The 24,096-nt window shown below is 37.5% G+C and overlaps 1 protein-coding gene across 2 annotated transcripts in view; it reads right to left on the reverse strand.

Moving 5' to 3' along the window:
• The window catches only part of COL14A1 (collagen type XIV alpha 1 chain), a 297,645-nt gene that overhangs the window by 82,425 nt on the left and 191,124 nt on the right, over positions 1-24,096 (reverse strand). For both annotated transcript variants that reach the window (XM_056823153.1, XM_056823151.1), the window contains exons 32-36: positions 23,787-23,929; positions 20,559-20,668; positions 14,271-14,429; positions 6,308-6,385; positions 2,940-3,026 (exon numbers count right to left, since the gene is read on the reverse strand). In XM_056823153.1, the coding sequence (XP_056679131.1) occupies positions 2,940-3,026; positions 6,308-6,385; positions 14,271-14,429; positions 20,559-20,668; positions 23,787-23,929 (577 nt within the window). The remainder of the gene's footprint in view (positions 1-2,939; positions 3,027-6,307; positions 6,386-14,270; positions 14,430-20,558; positions 20,669-23,786; positions 23,930-24,096) is intronic.

Raw genomic sequence — 24,096 nt, forward strand, 5'->3', positions numbered from 1 at the left:
TTTCTCAAAGTCTCTTATGTTACAAGTTATTTACACAATTCCCTTGAGCATGGAATAGAAAAATCAAATAAACTCAGAAGCATTTCATACAAGCCTCAGGAAAATCAGGGTTAGTCCCCAAACCTGTCCAGCAAATCTTTACCATCTAACAACCCATGAGGGATAATAATTACCCATTGCTTCTACCTATTTCAATTCTCAGTTATGCCCTCTGGTATCAGACAGAACAAGTTCAATTAATCTTCCACATGACCTCCTTGGGGCATAACTCCTCCGTGCGGTAAGTTGCTAGAACCACATGTGGCTTTCATGGAGTTCAAGGCTAAATCCATACATGTGGAAGGACAATTTTAGCCATGGGCAAAAAAATCTTAAAATAATCTGAAGAATGGAATGACCTTGTTATTTCTCTAAAACATTGAAGTGTAAGTTAGAGTAAAATAGAGAATGAATTTCTATTTTCAATAGAAAGTGATAAGAATTTGTGCTCTAAAATATAGAGAAAATTGGATTGCATGCCTGATATCGAAGAGATGCTCCTTTGTGCCAAAGATAAAAAAGGATTTGCCAGGATCCATTCCAAATAACTCCAGAAGGTTCTTTGTTTGTGAAAAAAACAGATATGCTGAACTTTAAAAAGTAGGAAAATTTATATGATTGGAGCCAACCTGGAATGAACATCCATCCTACAAGCCAACTGTCAGTCTGGGTTATCTACTGTGCAAATGTCTAACATGCCAGTCCTGCTTAGTGGAAAGTCAAATGTTAAATGACAAGTCTTGGAAAAAAGTTATCCTGTAGGTTTCCTCTATTTACTCATGGACACTGACCCCCTTTTCTTGTCTTGTTAACCTCAACAGCCTTACAGTGCACTGACAACAAACTATCCATGTCCTGTCCTTCTCAAAGGAACACACATTTGCTTTGACAATTTGGCACAAGAGGAAAAATAACATCACTGGAAAGTTACAAAAAATTCTTTCAAGAAGGATGTGAATCCCTGATTCTAGTATTTTTCTACATTTAGTTGTAGCTTCTCTTATTTCCTCTCTTTGTAACAATATTTAAAGGGGAATAAAACAGGGAGACTCATGCCCACTGAAGGTCTTCACCACTTTTGCAAAAGATCTGTTGAAGAAAGTGTAAATAGAATAAGGATATTTGTAATATGGAAATGCTCTCTCTGTCTCTGTCTCTGTCTCTGTGTGTGTGTGTCTCTCTCTCTGTCTTTGTCTCTCTCCCCTTCCCTCCTTCCCTCCCTCCCTCTCTCTCTCTCTCTCTCTCTCTCTCTCTCTCTCTCTCTCTCTCTCTCTCTCTCTCTCTCTCTCTCTCTCCCTCCCTCCCTCCCTCCCTCTTTCCCTCTCTCCCCTTCCCTCCTTCCCTCCCTCCCTCTCTCCCTCTCTTTCTTTCTCTCTCGCCCCTTTCTCTCTCTTTCTCTCTCTATCACTCTCCCACCTCCCTCCCTTTCTCTCTGTCTCTGTATATATATATATATATATATATATATATATATATATCAACCACTTCATAGAGTTGTGAGGATCAAATGAGGCTATATACATAAAACCATAAAGAGGGAGCTGTGGAGAATTGGTCTTAAACCCAGGGTTAAACATGGTTCACATCCTGCTTTTGAAACTTGCTGGCTGTGTGATCCTTGACAAATCTATTAACCTCTTTGATCTAGACTAGCAGCATCCAATTTGGAAAGAGATAGGAGCCACCAAACCATACATATGGACCTCTATTGGCTTAGAAAACCAATATCTGTGTTCTATTCTATTTTTATTTCTTTTTGTAACTATTTCCCAAATACATTTTAATCTGGTTCCCCTACTTGAGTGCATTAGGCTGCAAGGGCACTTGAGGCAGTCTGCCTGACATATCTGCTCTAGGTGACTCTCTTAGGATATTGAGAAGATCCCAACCCACCTTGGCAGAAGAGCTCGCCTCACCTAGAAGTTACCAATAGCAATGAAATAGGTCTGGTCTCCATTCCCAAATATGCAAATCAGTATGTCAAAACATTAGTACCTAATAGTAATATTTAAATCAATTTAATACAATTTAATAAAATTCTATGTGTTTCATCAGCAATATTTTTAACATTTGCATTTCCAGAGTGCATCTAATCTAGTTTCTAATGCTCTCAAGCTGATCGTTGGCATAAAGACATATCTTTTTGAACACCAACATCCCCCAGGTGATAGATACTACATGATTGAGAAACCTGGAATGCCACAGCCAATGAAACAAAGTCATGGGTGACCCAAAGGACATCGGTGATTACAAGTACTCCATAGCATATTCCCAGCAATGACCTCTCCACATAGGTTTGGAACAAGGTATAAGGGCTGGTCCTGTGGTTTCATTGATGCTGAGGCTTCTGGGATGAAGAAAAGACCAGTTCCTTTGTCTAGAGCACTATCATGTTATGTGACTTGGCCAAGCTCATACAACTAGCCAGTTATTGTCAGAAGTGGGTTTTCTGGAAAGTAGATCTTCTTGCCTCCAAGACCAACTTTTTATACATGTGATCCACTCCATTCTGCCTCTCATATGGCATAATGGATACCACTAAGAAAATCCATGATCAGAAAAAGAGCTGGGCTAGTCATATTGCAAGAGCAGTAGAAGGACCATCTTCAAAAGGGATAAGCCTAATAACATAATATATATAATATAAAATTAGATTAATGAATAAGTCAACAATGTTCCTTGTCCCCAACTAGGAAATAAATGTCTCATTTAACATGCCTCAAACACCATCTTGGACATGTACAATTAGGTTTAGCACAGGCAGAAGTTTGCAGGTAGGATATGAGTTAAAATATTCAATCAGAAAACAAGTCGTGGGGTTTAGAAAGAAATGGTTTCAAATGTAAACAGTAGAGAGCTTTCTTCTATTTGAGGAAAACCAACATTTATTCAATACTTACAGGTGGGCCGACAGGTCCTGATGCCCCTTTACTGATTTCAGAACAGGAACAGGTATGTGGAAGAGCTGGGCAGTTTTCCTCATCCCTCTGTTCAAAAAGAAACAACCAAATATTTCATAAATAGTAGTTTTCCAACCCAGGGGAAACATTTTAAAATATTTTAAGTTGAAGATTTTCAATAAAAAGCAGAACACTATGTTAGATAATTTTCTTTCTTTTTCTTTTCTTTGCAATCCCAGGGCTTAGTTCAGTGCCTAGCACCTAGTAGGTGCTTAAAGTTTACTGACTGACTGACTTTATTTTTATTTTTTTAATTAAAAACGAATCTCTAATTTTTTAAGCACCTTCTGTAGGCTGGCCATAGCACTAGTTGATAGAGATAGAAAGGCAAAAATTGGCACCGACTCTGCCTCCTTAAGGAAGTTACACTCCAGCAGAGATTAACATTGGGGAATTGATATAACATGTATTGTTATCGTTCAGATATTTCCAACTATGGGGGATTCCTTTTAGGAGTTTTCTTGGCAAAAATACTGGAGTGGTTTATCATTTCCTTCTCCAGCTCATTTTATAGATGAGGAAACTGAGGCAAACAGGTTAAGTGATTGGCCTAGAGTGAGACAGCTAGTAAGTGTCTGAGGCTGGATTTGAACTTATAAAGATGCATCTTCCTGATTCCAAGTTCAGTGCTTTATCCACTATGTCATTGATGTACATAAGCCAGAAAAGTATGAGATAGAATAGAGCAAAAGAGAACCAGGCAAAACAAACAAACAAACAAGCAAACAGAAACAACCCTAGAAGAGAAAAATCACTTTTATTTGGGAGGGATCAGGGAAGACTTCATGAAGTAGTTGGTGTCTGATGTGCACCTTGAAGGAAGAGAGGGTCTTCTAGGGACAGAAATAGAGGGAGGGTTGAAATCTATTTCTGATGGGAAGAAGATCATGACCAAAGAAAAAAGAGAACAGGATGAAAACAGAGGACAGAGAGGGTTATCCAGTTGGCCTGGAATGTAGAATTATGTGAAGGGGAGTAATAAGATAAGCGTGTATTGTGTAAGCCTTGAAAGCTGGGGAGGCAGACAAAATGTAAAATATTCTACTGGAGGGATTCAAGCAATAAACAGATCATTAAATGCAAGATAATCTGCAGAGAGAGTGAGTGCTAGAAACAAGAGGGACAGGAAAAGTTTCATACACAAGGTGGTAACTGAGTGGAATCTTGATAAAAGTTCAGGATTCTAAAACTCAGAGGCAAGGAGTACTGTCTATGAAAAGGTACATAGGCATTTTTATAGTTGCTTTTAGGGAACAGTAAATAGGCTAGTGATAGCTTGGGGGTGTAGGGGATAGGGCAGCAGACCTGGAGTCAGGAAAACTCATTGTTTTGAGTTCAAATCCAGTCCCAGACACTTCCTAGTTGTTTGACCATGGACAAGTCATTTAACTGTTTGCCTCAGTTTCCTCAGCTGTAAAATGAGGTAGAGAAGGAAATGGCAACTCACTCCAGTATCTTTTTCAGGAAAATCCCAGATGAGGTCACTAAGAGTCATACCTGACTGAAAAACAACTGAACAACAACAAAGAGATTGATTGGGTTAAAGTATAGACTACATTAAGGGGAATTATGTGGGGGGAGAGGGGAGGTCTGGAAAAGTAGCCTGGAAATACACTAGGAAGAGCTTTCAATGGCAAGCAGAAGACTGTCCTTCGTACAACAGGGAGCTATTACAGATGCATGATCTAGAAAAGTGGCATGGTGTAATCTGTGCTTTAAAAAGATTATTTTGGTGTCTGTTTGGAGCATCAATTAGAGAGAAGAGACACTGGAAATTGGGGCTATGTTAGCAGTCTAGTCAAGAGGTGATGGAGGTCTCAATTCAGATGATCATTGTGTGAATGGAGACAAGGGGCTGGAAATGAGAGCTGGGTGGAAGTAGAGCCAGTGCTGCTATAATTCATTTTTCAAAAATGTGAATTCTTTCCAATGTGATGAGAACATTTTAAGCAGGACACAAATTTCATGTTTGCTTTTTTTCAATTTCTTCCATAAGAAATACCACCTCATGGTAACTCACAAGGTTTAGCTTCCACAAGCAAATGAAGTATTTTCAAGTTTAAGTGCCATATTAATGTTATATTTTCTGGTATAGAAGAGCTGTGGGCAAAGGAAGGCTGGTCTGTACCACCTCCACTTCTCCCTTCTTGACCCCAAGGCTGGGCTATTCAACTGACTCATGCAGCCCCCAAAGCTTGAGGCTACGGACACGGATGCTATTTATTATAGCATTTATGCATTCCTTACCCATTTGTCAGGTTAAAAACTGAGCTACCATTTAATAAATTAGGTTCCTTCCTTTTCTTGATGTATCACAGAGAAGTTTTTGAGCATTGTACCCCAGCTCCATTCTTCTAATGAGCCCTAATTTCAGATAAGCCAGTGCTTTTAGGGAACAGAAATGTCACCTTATAGCAGAACTGACTGTAACTAATAGTGAATTGGATATTGGGCAGTAAAAGAAAATGAAGATTTCAGGATAATTCCCAGGTTGTGATCCTTGATGCTTAGGACAATGGTGTCCTCAAAGAATCATGATGTTTTCCATTGTAGTTGTTCCAAAACAAATCTCTTCACTTAGTGCATTATCCACTGGAATTCATGTATATGTATGTGTGGATGTGCAAATACACACACACACACACACACACACACACACACACATATATATATCCCTTTTCACCACTATTTGATAGTAATGATGGTAAAGACCATCTTAGTCATGTAATATAGGTAGACAAAGAGATAAACATAAAACACAGGGAAGAAAGGCAAGATTTAATTTGGGACATTGCATGGTGCTTTTAAAGATCCCATGAGCAAGTCACACTATTTGGCAGAGCTTTGGATTTTTAATGGGTAATATGGATTTAATACCACCTCATAGAGTTTTCTAGTTCTCCATGAGCAACCAGGGATTCCACTTCAAGTTAAATTTTGACTTGGTAAATTGCACCAAAGTGCCCTGCTAGGGCTAGAGGTATTAGGGCAGAGGAAGAGAAGTTTCAGTGCTGGCAGAAAAATTTGAACAGAAATCCATTAGAAGCTATTCACACTACTCCAGGAAACCAATGGCATCCCAAACCCATTTCTGACTTCTTTGCACTCTTTGATTAAGCCAGCCACCCAATTCTTAGTACAGTTCTGCCTGAACAATAAATTTGCACGCAAATCCACGGTATGCATAAAAAAGCAAAGGCTATGTCACATAGGGAATAAACATTATTTTAAGAGTAATTTAAATATGAATTCTGATATGAATTTTAAAATGAATTCTGATATATGGATAATAGAAGTAGAATTCTTACCAGTCCTGGGAGTTCACAGCATTTGTCTCTACTGGCCCATGATGTAGAACAAACAATGTCAAACATTTGTAGCTGGAACTGGGATTACCAAATTAAAAAACAAAGACAAAAAACATAAACAAACATTATTTGGGAAGAGAAATTTGATATCACAACTACTTTTACATTATGTCATACACTTGTAAACTTGAAAGTAGACAAGAGTCTAAAAACAAATTTGGTAAATCAGTATTTCTCCAAATGTTTTCTCTGTTACATGAAAATGAGAACATTTCTGTACTTGGATTAATTTCTACTATAAAATAACCAATATAAACATTAACTAAAATATATGCATTAAAATCCTAATTATATATACCTAGTATTTCAATATTTTGCTTCAAATTTTTCCCCATACTTAATCTCTCTTACAGTCACAGGAATATTCCATCTTTCCAGATTAATTGAACTGGTATTTAATGATTCTTATGGCAGCTAGGTGGTGCAGTGGATAGAGTGCTGGGCCTGGAGTCAGGAAGACTAGAGTTCAAATTCAGCCTTAGACATTCACTACCCAGGTGACCTTGGGAAAGTCACTTAACCCCGTTTAGCCTTGGTTTCCTCATCTGTAAAATGACCTGGAGAAGGAATGGCAAACTACTCCAGTATCTTTGCCAAGAAAATCCCAGATGGGCTCAAGAAGAGTTGTACACAACTGAACAACAATAATAAGAAAGTGACTTGGAGGTCTAGTTCCAAGAAAAATAAATCAAAGGCTCACCTATCAGGGCCTGGGGCAGTCTGCCCAAGAAGAGAGTAGGATGGAGGAAGAAAAAGAAAATATTTTTAAGCACAATAATTTTTAAAACCTACTTATTGCTGATTATTAATATAAACAAAAAATGAAGAAGATATGGACTAGAAATGGACATTTTAATGAAATTTGATGTAAAACCCTCCTATGCCTTTTTCTCACAATAGAATCTTTGAGTCCTAAGGATTTAAGAGTCACTGCAAAGCCAAGAACTGTATTAAAGTGGAAGAAGTTTTAAGAAAATTCTCATCATGGTGGTACAGAAATAGATTGTTCTTTTATTTCTAGTTACCTCTCATTTTAATCTGTTAAAAAAGCCTTGTTGAGAAAACTCCTGGTAACATGATTGATTGAAACTCTGAAATCTCAGTTTTGTTAATCCCCAAACCTGCAGCCTCAATTTTTCTGCTGGCTTCTTTTTTCAAGGAACTAAGTCTTTTGGCTAAAGATACAATACTGAAACTCTGGATTAGCCTAAGGATGGATGCTGCTTTGTCTGGAAACATTGGGTCCCACTAGAAGATAGAATCAGATGGACTTTATTAAGCATGTGAAAGCTTCCTGCATCAAGAGGTTGGGTTATTTATCTTGGTATGGAGCCTTCGGGGGTGGGGTAGGGGTGGGGTGGGGGGGTGGGGGGGTGGGGTTGGGGGTGGGGGAGCATTTTATGAATATCAAACTTTGCTTTGAAAAGCATCCATTCAATAATTCTAAGATATCTTTCTTTCTTGAGAAAGTTCTTTTAATAATAAAAAGGATACCACCCAACTATCTTGAATGATAAAATATTTAACAGTAGTTGAAATGTGCCACTGGGGGGAAATGCACAATAGATAAGAGTGTTTGGAGAACTAAAGAATTATCTGCTGGTTCACCATCTTACTTGCTTAACTATATTCTTGTGTGTGCTTAATGAAACCAATCCTGTTATTTAAAAATCCCATGTGGGCTATCTTTTCTGATTTAAGTTGGATGAAATGAACAACACTTCCTTTGTATACATTTCATATCTTTTTGTTGGTGTCTGCAATCTTTAGCATTTTAGAGTCCTCAGCATTCACTGAGAGATTTTTCTCCCATACTTAAGTGTATACTCCTGACTATCCATCAAAAAATGGTCTAAGTTCCTTTTATTCCAAAGAAAGTGAATATACATGTATATCTATTTGCAGACTCTCCTAGGTGAGGCATGGATGGGTTTTGATCTATTCCCTGGAGGGAATACTCATTATTGGAAGAATGGAAATCTTAGAATATATACAAATATTCCTATATCAGAGCATGCACTAGGCAGGTCAGCAGCACTCCATTCCAACGTTTTGGCACTTACACTAAGGGGAAGGAATGAGTCAATGGCAATGCTCATCTAGGCAGTACTACTATATGCAACCTACTCTCTAAGGCTACTTATGACATATACATACAGACGTATGTATTTATGTCTGTAGTCAATATCCCACGAGATTTGTGATCTCATTAATAGGGAGACACATAACAAACACATATGCATGTATGCATATGCATCTTCTTGGTAGTTATCATCAATTACTAAGAGAAATGATCAGGTAAAATGCCTTCATTTTAGAAATAAACCCTATTTCATATACTACTTTTTAAAGCCATATTTAAAAATATAGAGATTGAGCTAAATGATTTTAAAGTATGCTTCCAGCTCTGAATTCTATATTATTGGACTTTGACTCAAAAGATAATAAACAATGTTATATTAAATAAACAAGGATATAAATAATAAGCAAATCAATACAAATTACCTAGAGACACTGGGAAAAGTTCAACATGTTCTTATGAGCTGAGTCACTGGGCTTTGTGAATGAGTGTCAGAAGACCAAGTTTCTATTCTTAAATCATGCCACATGAGGTTTTGAGGTTCAGGTAAGTGTTGTCTCATTCCTTATGTTTCCTTTTCTGTCCTCTAAATTTCCCCATCATGGAATAATTAAGCTTCAAATTTGCCATCAAACCTCTATAAAGGAGCTGCTTATTAAACATGTGCATCACTGAGATTGTCCATTTAAGATAATCAGATGTTAATGAACATTTTTCTAGATGATTTGATTTTATGAAAATAACAAAGGCTCCAAATGAGTTGGTAAAAATTTATCATGAATTATAAATTTAGAGTCAATTGTGACCTTCTGAGGAGTGACTAGAATGTTTATTTGTATAGAGATTGGGGGTGGGGATTTTGTAAAATCACAAAATCAATTGTTGTTAACTGTCATCAAATCCAATATCCCTCCTGATTCATGATATTTTGATAACTTCAACTTTCAATTTTTTTTACTTTTAATTTGGGTAATTAAAAATTGCTTACAGGGAAGCTGGGTGGTTCAGTGGATAGAGAGCCATCAAACCTGGAGTTGGGAGGACCAGGATTCAAATCTGGCCTAAAATACTGCCTAGCTCTAAGACCCTGGGCAAATGATTTAATCCAATATGCTTAGCCCTTGCCCTTCTTTCTTGGAGCTGTTAGATAGAAAGAGAGGGTTTTTCAAACAATCACTCTAGGTTTGGGGACAGGTAGGGTATCTACTTCCATAAGAATTCAAACAGTATCTAGGCTAGGGTATTTGTAATCTGAGCTAGATGATAAGAAAATGAGGTCCTAATTTAGGCTTCTATATCCACTATAGGTGGATCAATAGTGAAGCCTAAATCAGTGGAGAGTGCTTGGTCTGGAGTCAGAAAGATCTGAGTTTGGATTGAGCTTCAGACATGAGCTATACAACTATGCAAGTCATTTAATCTCAATTTGACTTTATCTACTGTAGAAAGAAATGGCAAATCAATATATTTGCCAAGAGAATCCCATGGATATGATCCAAAGGGTCACGAAGATTTGGACATGACTGAACAACAATTGACTCACCAAAGGTCCTTGTACAAAACAATCTATTTCTCTACATTTATGTTTATTCTTATATGATAAAGGAATACTACTTATACCCAATTAATGGTGTTAGTGAGGGGAAGAAAGCATATAATGTAAAATAAAAATGCATTATAAACTAGAAAGTGTAGATAGAAATATTATCATAATTATTCATAAGTATTTTATCATATAGTGTCAATCTGTTTCATGTAAATAACTCTGATCTTGTCCAACAGGATTTTAAGTTATTCTGGACCAGAAATTATATTAAACTCTTAGGAAGAGTTTATATTAAAGTTATATTATAATTACATTAAACTCAGGAAGATTGGGACCCATTTTCTTTTCCTTTCCTTTTTAAAATCCTTATCTTATATCTTAATATCAATTCTAAGATAGAAGACAGCAAGGGCTAGACAGCTGAGCTGAAGCACCTTGTCCAGGGTCACACAGCTAGGAAGTAGCTGAAGGCACAGTCGAACCTAGGTTCTCTCATCTCCAGACCTGGCGCTCTCTCCTCGGTGCCACCTGGCTGTCCCTGGGACTCATTTTCAACTAATATTGTTTAGTGTCCCCAGAGCCCAGCACACTCTTCTGCACATAATCCCTGCCCTAAAGAACATCTCTGGTTATACTTCCTAGCAGCAAGGCATAGTAGCTGGGCAGGAAATGTAGTATAATGGATAGAGAGCTGTTCTCAGAGGCAGGAAGAGGCAGGTTCAAGCCTCTTAGTGACATATAATAATGGCTGGGTGATGCTGGGCAAATCCCCTCACTTCTCAGGGCCCCAGCGAACTCCCTAAGGCTACGTGTTGTGGAGAAAGTACAGATGTAAAACAGCAGACTTAGACTCTAACTGGGAGTTCCCCCATTGCGCTGAAATTCCTATTCCTATATTTCCCAGAATACTTAGCACAATGCCAGCCATGTAATTGACGCTTAATAAATATCTCTTGAAACATCAACAACATGGAAATAGGTTCTGATCAAGGATGCAAGTAATACCCAATGAAATTGCGCATCGGCTGCGGGAAGGATGGGGGAGGAGAGGGAGGGAAATAATGTGATTATTGCAACCAAGGAATAGTGTTCTAAATTGACTAAATAAATTAATTCAAATGGGAAAAAAATATCTCTTGATTAAGTGATTCCTGGAAGGGTATGGAGGGGAGGGGACGAAAGACTGAAAAATATAGTCTTGTCCCAGGCTCAAAAAATGTCTAGGCGCTGCTCTACCGGGTGCTATTTTTACCCCTTTAGCCACCAGAGTAGGATAGAGAAGCCAAACTAAGATGGATGGCCAGAGTCAAAGACATGGTATATGCATTGTCTTGAAGTTTCCACCCATATGCGTTTTGACAGTTAAGAACTGCTTGTTATTTCAGTCCCAGCGGAGGGAGAGGGCAGCCATTCCTTATAAAATCTTGTCTGCTGGGATTTGGTCTGCAAGTTGCGTTCCATCTAAGAATGTGTGAATTCCATACAGTAGTTACTCTCCTTCTAGACCCATTCGTCTTTGCTCCACCCAAAAGCCTTTAAAATGAATTTTTTGGGGCAGGGAGGGCGCATAAATGTGTAGCTAAATCTCTAGGATGGTCCATGATCCACAAGTGCTTGGGGACTCGTTTTCATTCTGGTCAAGATCCAAAGAACCCTAATTTTTTTTTGTAGGCGCCTAAACCACTTTTCCATCTGGAGTGACCAGATATTTGCATGTTTCCTCTACCTCTTCCCCCCTCTCAAGCAGAAAATAAAAGAACAGACATAAGGCTAAAATCAAGAAAACAACACCTCTCTAAGGCAGCAAGATTGGGGCTTAAACATCTTCGTTTGTGGCTTATGGAATACAACCACTTGAGAAATGAACTCTGTTATCTGGCTCCCAGAAAGAAGCTTCACTCCTCAGAGAAATAGATCTGAGCCTCCAATTCCCCCTGGAACAGAGTCCATTTCAACACAATCAAATTGTTTGATGAGTGGGCAGTTTGCAGATCTACTAAGTAATTCTTTATAGGCTGTTGGGTTCAAACAAAAGCAACTATTTCTTTTCCACTGCCCTTACAAAGAATCCCTTTAATTATTGACTGCTGTAAATTTGCCTTTTGTCTGCTATTGCTGGAATTTGACCACAGAGGGGGCTCTGTTGAATTGCTTTTTTCTTGTGGCAGAGGTACAAGTTTTGTCATCCAGAGGCCTGAGTTCCAAAGACCCTTTTTGTTTTTCCTTCATAGTTGACTGGCTAGACATTTGAAATCCAAATTTTATATAAGTGGTGCAATTAGGAAAAAGTGTGATTTATGGGGCTGGAATGCTGTCCCTTCCATGGATGGAACATACCACTAATGGTAAGGCAGAGTGAATACAAAAGAAATCTATGATGAAAATGGGTGATATTCAGATCCATTCCATTTCGTGGATCATAGATTTTAGATGCCATTCATTCTAACTCTTTCATTTTACAGATGAGAAAATCAAGCTCTGAAGAAGTTATCTGAGTTATCCATCTAGTAAGTATACAAGGCAGAATTTGAACCCAAGCTCTCCTGACTCCAAACCCAATGCTCTCTACTAGACTGCACAATTGCCCCCATTTCAACAGCAATATTTCCTTAGCAACATTTATTTAGCTTGTCATTTGGGGAGCTCTCCTTAATGGGGAAGACAATAAATAAGAAACTATGTACAAATGAGATATAGGCAAGATAAACTAAATTTCATTTAGCTAAAGGAAGCTATGGAAGTCAGAAGAGAAAACTCTGCAGGCATGGGAGATACCTAACAGCATTTATATAGTATTTTAATGTTTGCAATCAATATACTTTACAAATATCATCCCATTTTATCTTCACAATAATCCTGAGAGGCAGCTATTATTAATTCCAGTTTTATATATGAGGAAACTGAAGCGAAGATAGGTCACACAGAGAGAAAGGGTCTGAATCAGGATTTGAACTCAGGTCTTCCTGACTCCAGGACCAGTACTCTGCAGGATCCAACTGCCTATTGCCAGGGAAAATGCAAGGAGAAGGCTATTAACAGCATAATAATAGGAAAGATTTTTTTTTTAAATGAAGGTATTTCTGGGGAGAAGATAATGAGTTTAATTTTGGACATGTTGAGTTTTAAGATGTCTACACAGTAATGTGGTTATTAGGGAGGAAGAAATTTTTTCAAACAATCAGACTTCTGGGAATATTAAAAAACTACTTACTCAAATGAAATGCCTTTTAGCTTTAATTACTGAATTACTAAATTACAGAATATCCTAATTAGCAGTGAACAGATGGTGTTATTTTGTGGTACACAAATGTGGGTTCAGGATTCTTCCATGTAGGTAATGAAAGGAATGTGCTTCCCTGGCCAATTGGAAGCATTCGAGATTTAAATTCCTCATTACATGATGAAAGATACAACTTGTCAGAAAAAAAAAAAGTGTTGCTTAAGGACACATTCACTTTGGCCCACCTAGTCAAAATTTCCCTCTTGGTAACTTTCTTCCCACCAGTAGGCAAAATCTTCAACCAACTTGTAAGAAAATACATAAAAGGTTAGGAAGCGTTTTCATGGCTCTTTCACAGCATGCATAAGCCATCTCCCATTAAAACTCAGTTCCTAACTAATAGATATCCATATTACTGCAGACATGCACATTAATGCAGCCCCCACTGCTATGGTGGACAGGGCAGAATGTTCATTTTAATTTCTTAGACAGAACCTAACTTTATCATGGAAGGTCCTCCCTTGGAAACAGAAGAGAGGCAAGTTTACTACTGAGGGCATGGAAGCTACATGTTTTCCTTCTTTGATGCCTTCACTTATGGAAAGGCACTGGGGATTTGTCTCCTGGAAAAGGTTCATGGTTTAAAAAAAAAATCAATCCTCTAAAAATATACCTGCTAAAGGTCAGAGGAGAAAGAGCTCACACAGGAGCTAGAATGTCCAATGACGATAGTGGGTCTTCCTTTGAGTTTTTATTATTAGAAGGACTAGAATTTAAAAATACATTAAAGGACTAACCTGTTTCAAGTAATTCTTTTCATTTTTTTTTCAGCCATAAGGCAAAGAAAATAGAAATCATAGGATGATCATTTTTATTTCAAAGTAAAATTATACTATTTTTGTCAGGTGACATGTTTTTATTCTTTTCTATATGAGTAATTAAGAGGAATATAAAATAAAACATTAACCACACAGCACAAAATTGGCACCAATTACATATTTCCCCAGGTACCATAAAGTAGGTGATTTTCTTGAAATTTCACTTATTTTGTACTCACTGGTGCAGAGTTGTCCTTTGGTCCTCTTGATCTGACCATTCTCCCTAGGACTTCCACACCATTGGAAGTTATATTGCCCGATGCATTTACTGCTTTTTCACCCACTTGCTTGCAGTCAATAAACACTTTGGCCAAGGTCTTACTAATAACAATATGCATCTGGGGGGAAAAAGCAAATATCAGGTAAGAAACAAGAGAAAAAATTATTCATTGTCAAACTTTCAATCTCCTTTCATTACCCTCCAGTTGGCAAATATTTATTAAATATTTACCATATACCAAGCACTAGGCTAGCAAAAACAAAATGATATCCACCCTCAAGGAGTTTACATTCTACTATGCAATGTACAGTTTAAAAGGACAAGAATTATTCAAATATTCTGTTTTGTTAAGGAGGATGACATGAGAATTTGTGTTGTCATTGGAGCAACTAGAGATCTGTGTAAGACATAAATAGGTAAATGCTAGCCAGTGGGCTCTAGTTTATAGATTAGAATAAAGGAAATTTCTGGAATTCATAGCATTTCATTATTTTAGCAAAGCACTGGACTGAATCTTGTGATCAAGACAGAGAGTTGTCAGCGAAATGATAGTACTGTTTTATGGATTCAGAAATGGTCTGAAGGCTTAACCCACAGTGAAGTCATTAATTAATATATTAACTTGGAAGGGGCTCTTTAGAAGAGCATCCTGAGGATCTGTTCTGGTCTCTTTATATCTTTTTTTTAAACCCTTACCTTCCAGCTGGGAATCAATATTGTGTATTGGTTCCAAGACAGAAGAGTGGTAAGGGCTAGGCAATGGGGGTTAAGTGACTTGCCCAGGGTCACACAGCTGGGAAGTGTCTAAGGTCAAATTTGAACCCAGAACCTCCCATATCTAGGCTTGGCTCTCAGTCCACTGAGCTACCCAGCTGCCCCCTTGTCTCTGTATCTCTTAAAGATTTTCTCAATGAGTTGTATAAAGGCAGAGAAGATGAAAGGAGATTCAATGGGAGAAATTTAGGCTTTATAAGAGAGAAAAAATTAATGATTAATGCTAGCCAAAAATGGGATGTACTAACAGCAATACAATAATCCAAGACAATTCTGAGGGCTTTATGAAAAAGAATGCTATCCACATCTAGAGAAAGAACTGTTAGAGTAGAAATGCAGAAGAAAACATATGATTTATCATTTTGGGGGGTATATGATTTGGGGTTTTGGTTTTCTATGATTATTCTCTGACAAAAATGAATTATATGGAAATAGGTTTTGAGTGATAATACATGTATAATCCAGTGCAACTGCTAGTCAACTCCAGAAGTGAAGAGGGAAGAGGGGAAGGAGACAACATGAATCATGTAACCTTGGAAAACTTATGTGTAAATTTGTTACTGGAATAAAATCAAGAAAAAAAAATAATGGAAAATACTGCCTCAAGAAGTGGTGGGTTCCCTCTTACTTGAGGTCTTTGGGTAAACAGGTTTGTTAAATGCCATCTGGTAAAGGTGATAATGGATTGGGCAGTGGCTGAATTCACAGGCTTCTGGCACCCCTTCTAACCTTGAGATTTGGGGATAAATGGCATGCTCATCAAATTTACATATGACATAAATTTAGAAGGGATTAGATGGCAGAATCAGGATCCAAAAAGATTTTTATAGGCTGGAACATTGCACCAAATCTAATATGATAAAATATAATATGTAAAAATAAAATATAATTAAATAATAAATATTATATATGTGTATGCACATATATATAATCAATCTTACATTGGGGTTCAAAAACCAACTTCACAGATACAAAATGGGGGAAAGGATGTCTAGACAACTGATCGTCTGAATAAAGATCTCAGGGCTTTAAAGGATTGCAAGTTCATGATGAGTCAACAGTATGCTACAGCAGCCAAAAAATTAATGAGATTTTTGGTTTGTATTAAGAGAAGCAGATGATACTGGTCAGAGCACATCTGGAATGATATATTCAGTTCTGGGAACCACATTTTAGGAAAGTCCCAGACAAGCTAGAGATAGGCCAGAGGAAGGTGACCAAGATGATGTAGGTCTTCAAAATCATGCCATATGAAGAGCAAGTTCAAAAGAAATGGCAATGTTTAGCCAGAAGACTTGAAAGGCTATGATGGTAGTCTTCAAAAATATGAAGGGCTGGTATGTGGAAGTCTTATTCTTTTTAGCCCTTTTTAGCCCTAGAGAGAAGAAGTAATAGATGGAATTTATAAAAGAGGAAAGTTTAAGTTTCATGCCTGGAAAAATGGCAACAGAGCTATATAAAAGCAGAATAGGTTGCCATAGGAGGGAACTGGTTTCTTTGTATGTGAGATTTTCAAGCAAAAGTTGGATGACTGCTTGCCAGTTTGTGATAAAGGATTCTCTTTAGAGATGGGTTAGATTAAATGATTCGCGGGGTCCTTTCCAACTCAGATTCAGGTTTTAAAAGTAACTTTATCCCAACAATCATTTGGAGAGCCTCACTTTTATTCCTCTCTTGATTTCCAGCCTCTAAACCTTTCCCACATTATCATTAGAGTAAGGAATGCAGTACTTTCAGAAAACTCTATACATAATAATCCAAACCTATGACCCTGATAAATTAGAAAGCATCTCTTCACAATAAGAAAGGAGATTTCAAATGCTATCCACCACTATAGAAGATACTGATGGTGCCAAAATGCAGATTGAAACGTATTTTTTAAAATTTATTTTCTTCATGAGTTTTTTCTCAAACGTGAAATATGTGCTTTCTTCCACAATAAAAACAAATATGAAAATATGTGTTGCATGATAGCACATATATAACCTATATCAGATTACTTGCTCTTACAAAAGAGGGAGCAGAGGAATAGAGGGAGAGAATTCAGAAAATGTCAGAAAACAAATGTTAAAAATTGTTTCTACAGGTAATTGGGATAAAAATGGTAAAATAAAAAAGACTTCACTTAAAAAAAATCTCAGAAGTGCATTTAAATAGTATTAACAGATAACTAACCTGAAATAATTACTTGAAAGAAACAATGGGACAAAAAAGTATGAAAATGAAAAAGTGAAGAAAGAAGGAGTAATGTGGAATCAAGAAATACTTTCAATTCCGAAATATTTCCAATCATTGGAAGAATAGGATTGGATTTTGAAAATGTTGGCTTGCTCTCTCCTTTTTTGGGTACACATAGGTTTTCAAAGGAGAGGTATTAGGTGAGAAGCTTTCTAAAGTGGGGACAGGGATAAGAGGAGAGAGATTCTTACACAGTTTGAAGAACTTGGCTTTGGTTTGTAGCTTTCAGGAAGCTTTTTAATAATTGAGCTCACATGCTATATCTCTCAGTTCTTCTGGCAATATGTATGGAACTTAAAATTTACCTAAGGTTCAGAAAAAAATTACTTTGGAATGAATATTATAAGTTCATCATACTTCACAGGATATTGTTGGCTAGCTTTTTAAGAGTTGTGAAATTTCAAATGTGGTACTTTTTTTCTTTCAAACTTTCCTTTGGGGCTGTGGTCCAGATTCTGACCAGGAAAAAAAAAATCAATGCCAAATAGAATTTAGGAGAAAATGAGAGTGAATCCAAAGAGGCCACTAAAGGAAAGACCTCTGGCCATGAACTACACGATCTGTCTCTATGAGGAATTTTAAGGCAGTGCTAATGATATGGCCCTCAACTTCAATACCAATATGAAAAAGAAATACATTAATTACAAAACTGCATTCAATGTTCAATTAAAAAAAACTTTTATAGATGCTATTTTTTTCAAAATTGTTGCCACATTGTTGACTGCTACCCCATCCCCCCTCTCCCAACCTATACAAATAGAATTCTCTCCTTTAACAAGATATACTTAAGCATAACAAGCCCATTGCCAATGTCTGCCAGTTGCTCTACCACCTTCCTATCTTGAGGTGAGAGATATTCTTAACCATAAATTCATGATTTGTCACTACATTGATCAGAGATCTGAAATCTTTCAACTTAATCTCAAAATTCAGAATATGGCATATAGTAAGAAAACAAGAGCTAGGGATCACAGAATCTTCAAGGAAAAAAAGAAATCTCATAAGACTTTTCTTCACTTCTGTTCTTGATGGAGAATCCCCTCTAAACATCCCTGGTAAGTTGTGTTCTAGTCTTTGCTTTGTAGCAAGGGGAATTTGCAAGGCTGACTGACAGTCTTCAAACTAAGATTCTCCAGAGCTGGCTGGGGCAGCATTCTAAGACAGTTGGGCAATTGGCAACTGGCTCTCTCGAGCTGGGTGGCAGACAGAGAGGCTGTGTGTCAGTGTCTCCCTGAAGAAACCAACTGTGGAACTGCCAACGACTTGGATTATCTTTTTAAAGGCTGAGTGAGTGTTCCTCTTCATACTGGTGGATAGTGTGATTGGGTGTGAACCTCCTCCCTTCCTAGACCTTGTGAGGACCCTACATCTTGATTCTGCAGTTTGGTCCAACCAAGGACTCTGGAGTTGTAAGAATCTGGCCCTATGGACATTACTAATCCCTTGTATCTTTTATTAGTTTATTTAGTTAGGTTAAGGTTTTTTTAGAAAGTCTAAGAATTAATATCTGGGTGGGTTAATAGTAGTAAGTAATTTCCTGTTCCCCTTTCATTCCCTTATCCCTTTAGATAATAAACCTGTTTATATAATTGGTTAGTGTGATCCCATCTGTTAACCTTCCATTCCCTTAAACCTCCCTATTACAGCTTGAAGATTTCCAGTGAAGGGTTCAATCAGCACTAGGTCCTTTGGCAGCCCATTCTACCTTTGGGCATCTCTAAAAGGTTAGGAAGTTTTCCTTTATGTAAAATTAAACTCGGCCTTTCTGCTGTTTCCTCCCATTGTTCTCTGTCCTGCCCTCTGTTGCCAAATCAAACAAAACCAATTCCTCTTCCATGTGACATCTTTTTCAGATATTTGAAGACAGCTAACAAATTTACTCCCTAAATCGTCTCCTTTCTAAACTACATAATCCCAGGTCACCTCTGTTAGAGTACCATTGGTCTCATGCTAAAAAGAAATCATGTAAGATTTAGAGGAAAGCTTAAGAAACAAAATCATGCCAAATGAATGTGTCACTAATGGAAAGTGTAAATTTTTTTGGAAGAGCATTTGTTGTAAAACTTGGAGCCCTTTCAGGAAAAAAAAATGTGTTAGGTATCACATCAGTGAGGCAAAAGGTCTCATAGCATGCCTAATCTACATGTTTCTAATTTAATCAATCAATCCACAAGCATTTGCTAGGCACCCAATATGTGCCACTGCAGCTCAGCACTGGGGATTCCAAAAGAGACAAAAGACAGTCCCTGTCAAGCTCACAATCTAAAGAGATGATACATTTAGACTAGATGTGGTCAGAGTCAGGGCAGAGTTAAGTGTGGACCTAATTGCTGTGTCCTGGATCCTGTGCCTCTCCTAAGATATGAGACTAATTCAATTTAAAATCATTCTGACTAGAGAACATTTTTACGCACACATATACATATGAGAGTGTATATTGTGTTCAACTCATATGTTAAACCATAGCAGTGAGTCTCATAAAGAAGGTCCTTAACTAAACACATGAAAGGGTCAAAAAATAAGTTTTTCCTGATGGCTCTTTGGTACAATGGACCCTTAGAGTTATCATTAAAAGGTTCTGGGGACATTTTCCAATGGAGTCGCATTTATTTTTTAGTAGAGGCAGCATAGAATAGTACCATGGAAAGAGGACTGAACTTGGAGTATTGGGCCATGAGTTCAATTCCTATCCCTTTTATGCTTTGCCTTCAATGTGACCTTAGGCAAGTTTCTCTGGGGCTGTTTCCTTATTTATAAAATGAGGGAGATTGGACTAGAAGACTTTTAAAGCCCCTTCCATTTTAAAAACTTTCTTCATTCTTGGAGTTCTGTCTTACAGTTAGAAATTTTAAGTAATAGACTTGGGCCACATATGTCAAGTGGTTAAAATAAGGACAAAGAATAATGTGTGTTGTATGTGTGTGTATAGACTGGTCTCTCAAGATGACTCAGCTGCAAACATTTTTATCTGTGTGTGCAGAGGTAATTAAAAAAACATCAATCCTTTCCACTCAATATATATGCATATTTTTGTTCTGTGGCTACAGGTAATATTTTCAGAGTAGGAATGTAACCTCTTTCAGGGAAGGTTGTCTTACTTAATATCAAAATCTTTACAAGTACACGTGTTATGCTTTTACAATATTGTACACAACACACACACATTAACATATATATTTTATTAACTCTCTTACTTTGACCAACACTGTGTAATGATAAAACCTAAATGACTAACCTTGTGGAAACTTCCATAGAATATTTTCTTAATTTCAGGCCCTTCAAAGGTAACGGTTTGAAATTCCCCCTGGTAATCATAATTGAAGTAGGTAATTGTCTTGCCTCCATCTGTTTGGTGGGAGAAAGAACATTGTATGAATGGAATAAAGATTAACATCATAAAAACATGAATCCATCATAAAATTGGTGGGTGATTTTTCTTCCCCAGATGTGAGGAAATTGATGTGGCCCTTTCAAACTAAATTGAGACACACTTTAGAGTTAAGTATAAATTGATTATCAAAGGAGTAACTAGGGGCACAAAGCCTGAAGTTTGGAATATCTGAGTTCAAATCTGGCCTCAGACTCTCCTATTTGAGTGATCCTGGGCAAGTCACTAAACTCCAATTGCCCAGCACTTGCTGCTTTTCTGTCTTATGCTAAGACACAATGTAAGGGTTTTAAACAACAAAATCCAAAATGATTTCCAAGCCTTTGCCATTAGTTAGTCCTTTGCCATTACCCAGGATTGCTCTCCATTATTCACTTATAATTTTCCATCCATCAAAGTCAAAATCAGTTTTCCAAGAAGGAAGCCAAAGTCTAAACTCTGACTGAACATTTTCTGACTTCACACCATCTATAGTAGATGCAGATTCTAACCCAAGTCCTCTGACTCCAAATCTAGAATTCTTTTCACTATACCTTGTTACCATTACTTGTTCCTCCCCACAGTCCAGGATTGAAGGATGCTTAGTCAGGGTAAGAGTTGCAGATTATGCCAAAGAACCAAATGAAACTAATGATCCTCATAAAAATATAGACAACCTTGGCCTTCTTGGCCCATGTCAACCATGGAATGATTAATAAAACCCCTCCAAGATATCTCCAAGAGACAGTAATTCCCTTCAGTTCCGTTTAATCATTTATTACATGCCTACCACTGTCAGATACTTTGCTCATGGTGGGAATATAAAGAAAAAATCCAAACACTCTCTGCCTTCAAAATGGGACGATGAAATAACATCAACTCCTTTATTATAAACAAACTGCTACTGACCTTAGGGTTTTGCATCTGGGACACATTCAAATACTAAGGAGAAGAATAATTATTAGTAATTTATTTTATGGGTTCTTGAATGGTTTACTACACAAAGGACTAGGTAAAATTTCTCTCAAAAAATGTAGATGGGAACATGAGGTTATTCTAGTATTTCTAAGGCAATGAGTCTATGAGATCCCAATCTTTTGAATTATCCAGAACTCAAAACTTAATAGCTAAAAAATTCTATTAGTGGCATCTTCTTGGTTTTAATCTTAAAAGTCTTTCTAAAGTCTATGCAAGTAACATAGACTTTACATGAATGTCCCACATGGGCAACTTTTATAATGTGGTACCTGGCACATGGGGAGCATCTAATAAACACTTTACCAGCATCAATTCCAGAATAAACTCTATAATTCTCAGTCTCCACCATTCCATGTTCCAACTGGCCTATGGGTGGATACCATCACTAAAGAAACATAAAGAGGCTACATAGGACTGAGGGCCAACACATGATGACTGGTCTTGCTATTGTGAAAGGGAATTTTTTTTATCTCAACTTAATCAATAAAGTATTTGGAGTGCTCCACCCTTTTAACTTAAATCAGTCAGGAACTTGAGAATCCTTTTGATAAAAGTTCACACCCTCAGAAGACTGGAGGTGGATCCCACAGGCAAATTAAGAAACTATGATTGGTTTCTGAGATGTGATAGATAGACCAGCACACAGTGAAAGGAAGTAGAAACCAGAGAGACAGGAAATGGCAAGGATAAAACTGCTTATAAAAGCCAGCCAAGGGCATTCTAACTCATTCTGCTGCCTTGGTGGCTTTTGCTGAGGGAAGACTTCTGCTTTGCTATCTCTGCGTTGGATTTCTACAGTGTTGGTGGCTCTTGCTGAAAGAGGGATTCTTTAGTGTGGTGATTCTGTGTTGGTGGCTCAAGGAGTTCTAGGGGCTTTTGGTGGCTTGTTCTTGTGGTGGCTCAGGCTCTTCTTGGCAGCTTCAAATTTCAGCTTCCTGATTCGGACTTTGGATTCTGGTGAAGATTCAGCTTTCTGCATTGGAGACTCAGGCTAAAGAGGGATGCTTACTCAAATAAGACTCTTGCCTCCTTGGTGTGAGAGACTGCTTTTTGTGGCTCAGCCTCTTCAGAGTTGGTCTTTGGTTGTTGAAACACTGGGCTGGAGATGCTCGTGGGCTGATGAGATTCACATTTGTGGTCTGGAGGCACTCGGATCCAGATTTAGGGCATTGTTAGCTAGCCAATATTTTCTACCTCCTTCCTATATCTCCTTCTCCTAATATCACTATTTTGCTGTAACAAAGCTACTAAAGCTACTAACAGCCTACTGATATAATATTTAATTATCATAAATGGCAGCCACAACCTTTTAAAAATTCTTGTATTTTTCAAACCCGTTTTTAATTATTACACTATGCTGAGAGGCTCCCAGTCCAAATGATAGCCACCAGGTAATAAATTATTTTTGGTTGCAACAACTTATAGAGACTCTTTATTAAGGTGAGGAGGGGTTATAATCTGCATTGGTATCAAGGATACCTATATGGATAAAAGCATAGATCTTCATGACAACATGGCACCTGGTCTTTAACATTTCTATCATAACGTAGTAAAGGACAGGTAGGTGGTACAGTAGATTAGAGTGCCAGGAAGACCTGGGTTCAAATCTGGCCTCAGAAATTTTCTAGCTATGTGACCCTGGGCAAGTCACTGAACCCTGTTTGCCTCAGTTCCCTCATCTGTAAAATAAGTTGGAGAAAGAAATGTCAAATCAACTCTAGTATCTCTGCCAAGAAAACCCCAAATAGGTTCATAAAGAGTCAGACATGACTGAAACAAATGAACAACAACAAAAAGAGCAAAAAGAGGCATATTTTGTTGCTGTTGGTCAGCCATATCTGACTCTTTATGACTCTATGGACAATACTCTCCATGGGGTTTTTTTTGTTTTTTTTTTTTTTGCAATGGCACTGGAGTGGTTTGACATTTCCATTTCTAGTGGATTAAGGAAAACAAAGGTTGTGACAATGTGACTTCCAGGTCACATAGCTAGTGTCTGAGGCCAGTTTTGAACTCAGGTCTTCCTGGATCCAGGCCCAACACTCTATCCACTGAACAATCTAGCAGTCTAAATGCTATATACACATTTACAAATAATATCCAAATGCAAATACATACTGTCTAAGATGACTCCAACAAGTGGGTCAGAATCCTTATTTAAAATTTCCCAGAGAGCAAATGGTTCTTGAGGAGTATCAGGCAATATCCGGAATAGAAAAGAGATGGTGTAATCTGAAGGTAATCCCTCTGGGTGCAAATATCTATTAGAGGAAAGAACATCACAGTGTTTTAAATAATAACTCTATAGAAATAAAATAAAATGAGGATATGAGACTAAACTCCCAAATTCCATTTGTCCAAACATCATTTTCATTAAGGCTCCTATCCTCTTATGCTGTAAATCTTGCATTAGCTTCTGTAGATCTAT

The sequence above is a fragment of the Monodelphis domestica genome, chromosome 3, assembly GCF_027887165.1.
Source record: "Monodelphis domestica isolate mMonDom1 chromosome 3, mMonDom1.pri, whole genome shotgun sequence".
Taxonomy (NCBI): domain Eukaryota; kingdom Metazoa; phylum Chordata; class Mammalia; order Didelphimorphia; family Didelphidae; genus Monodelphis; species Monodelphis domestica.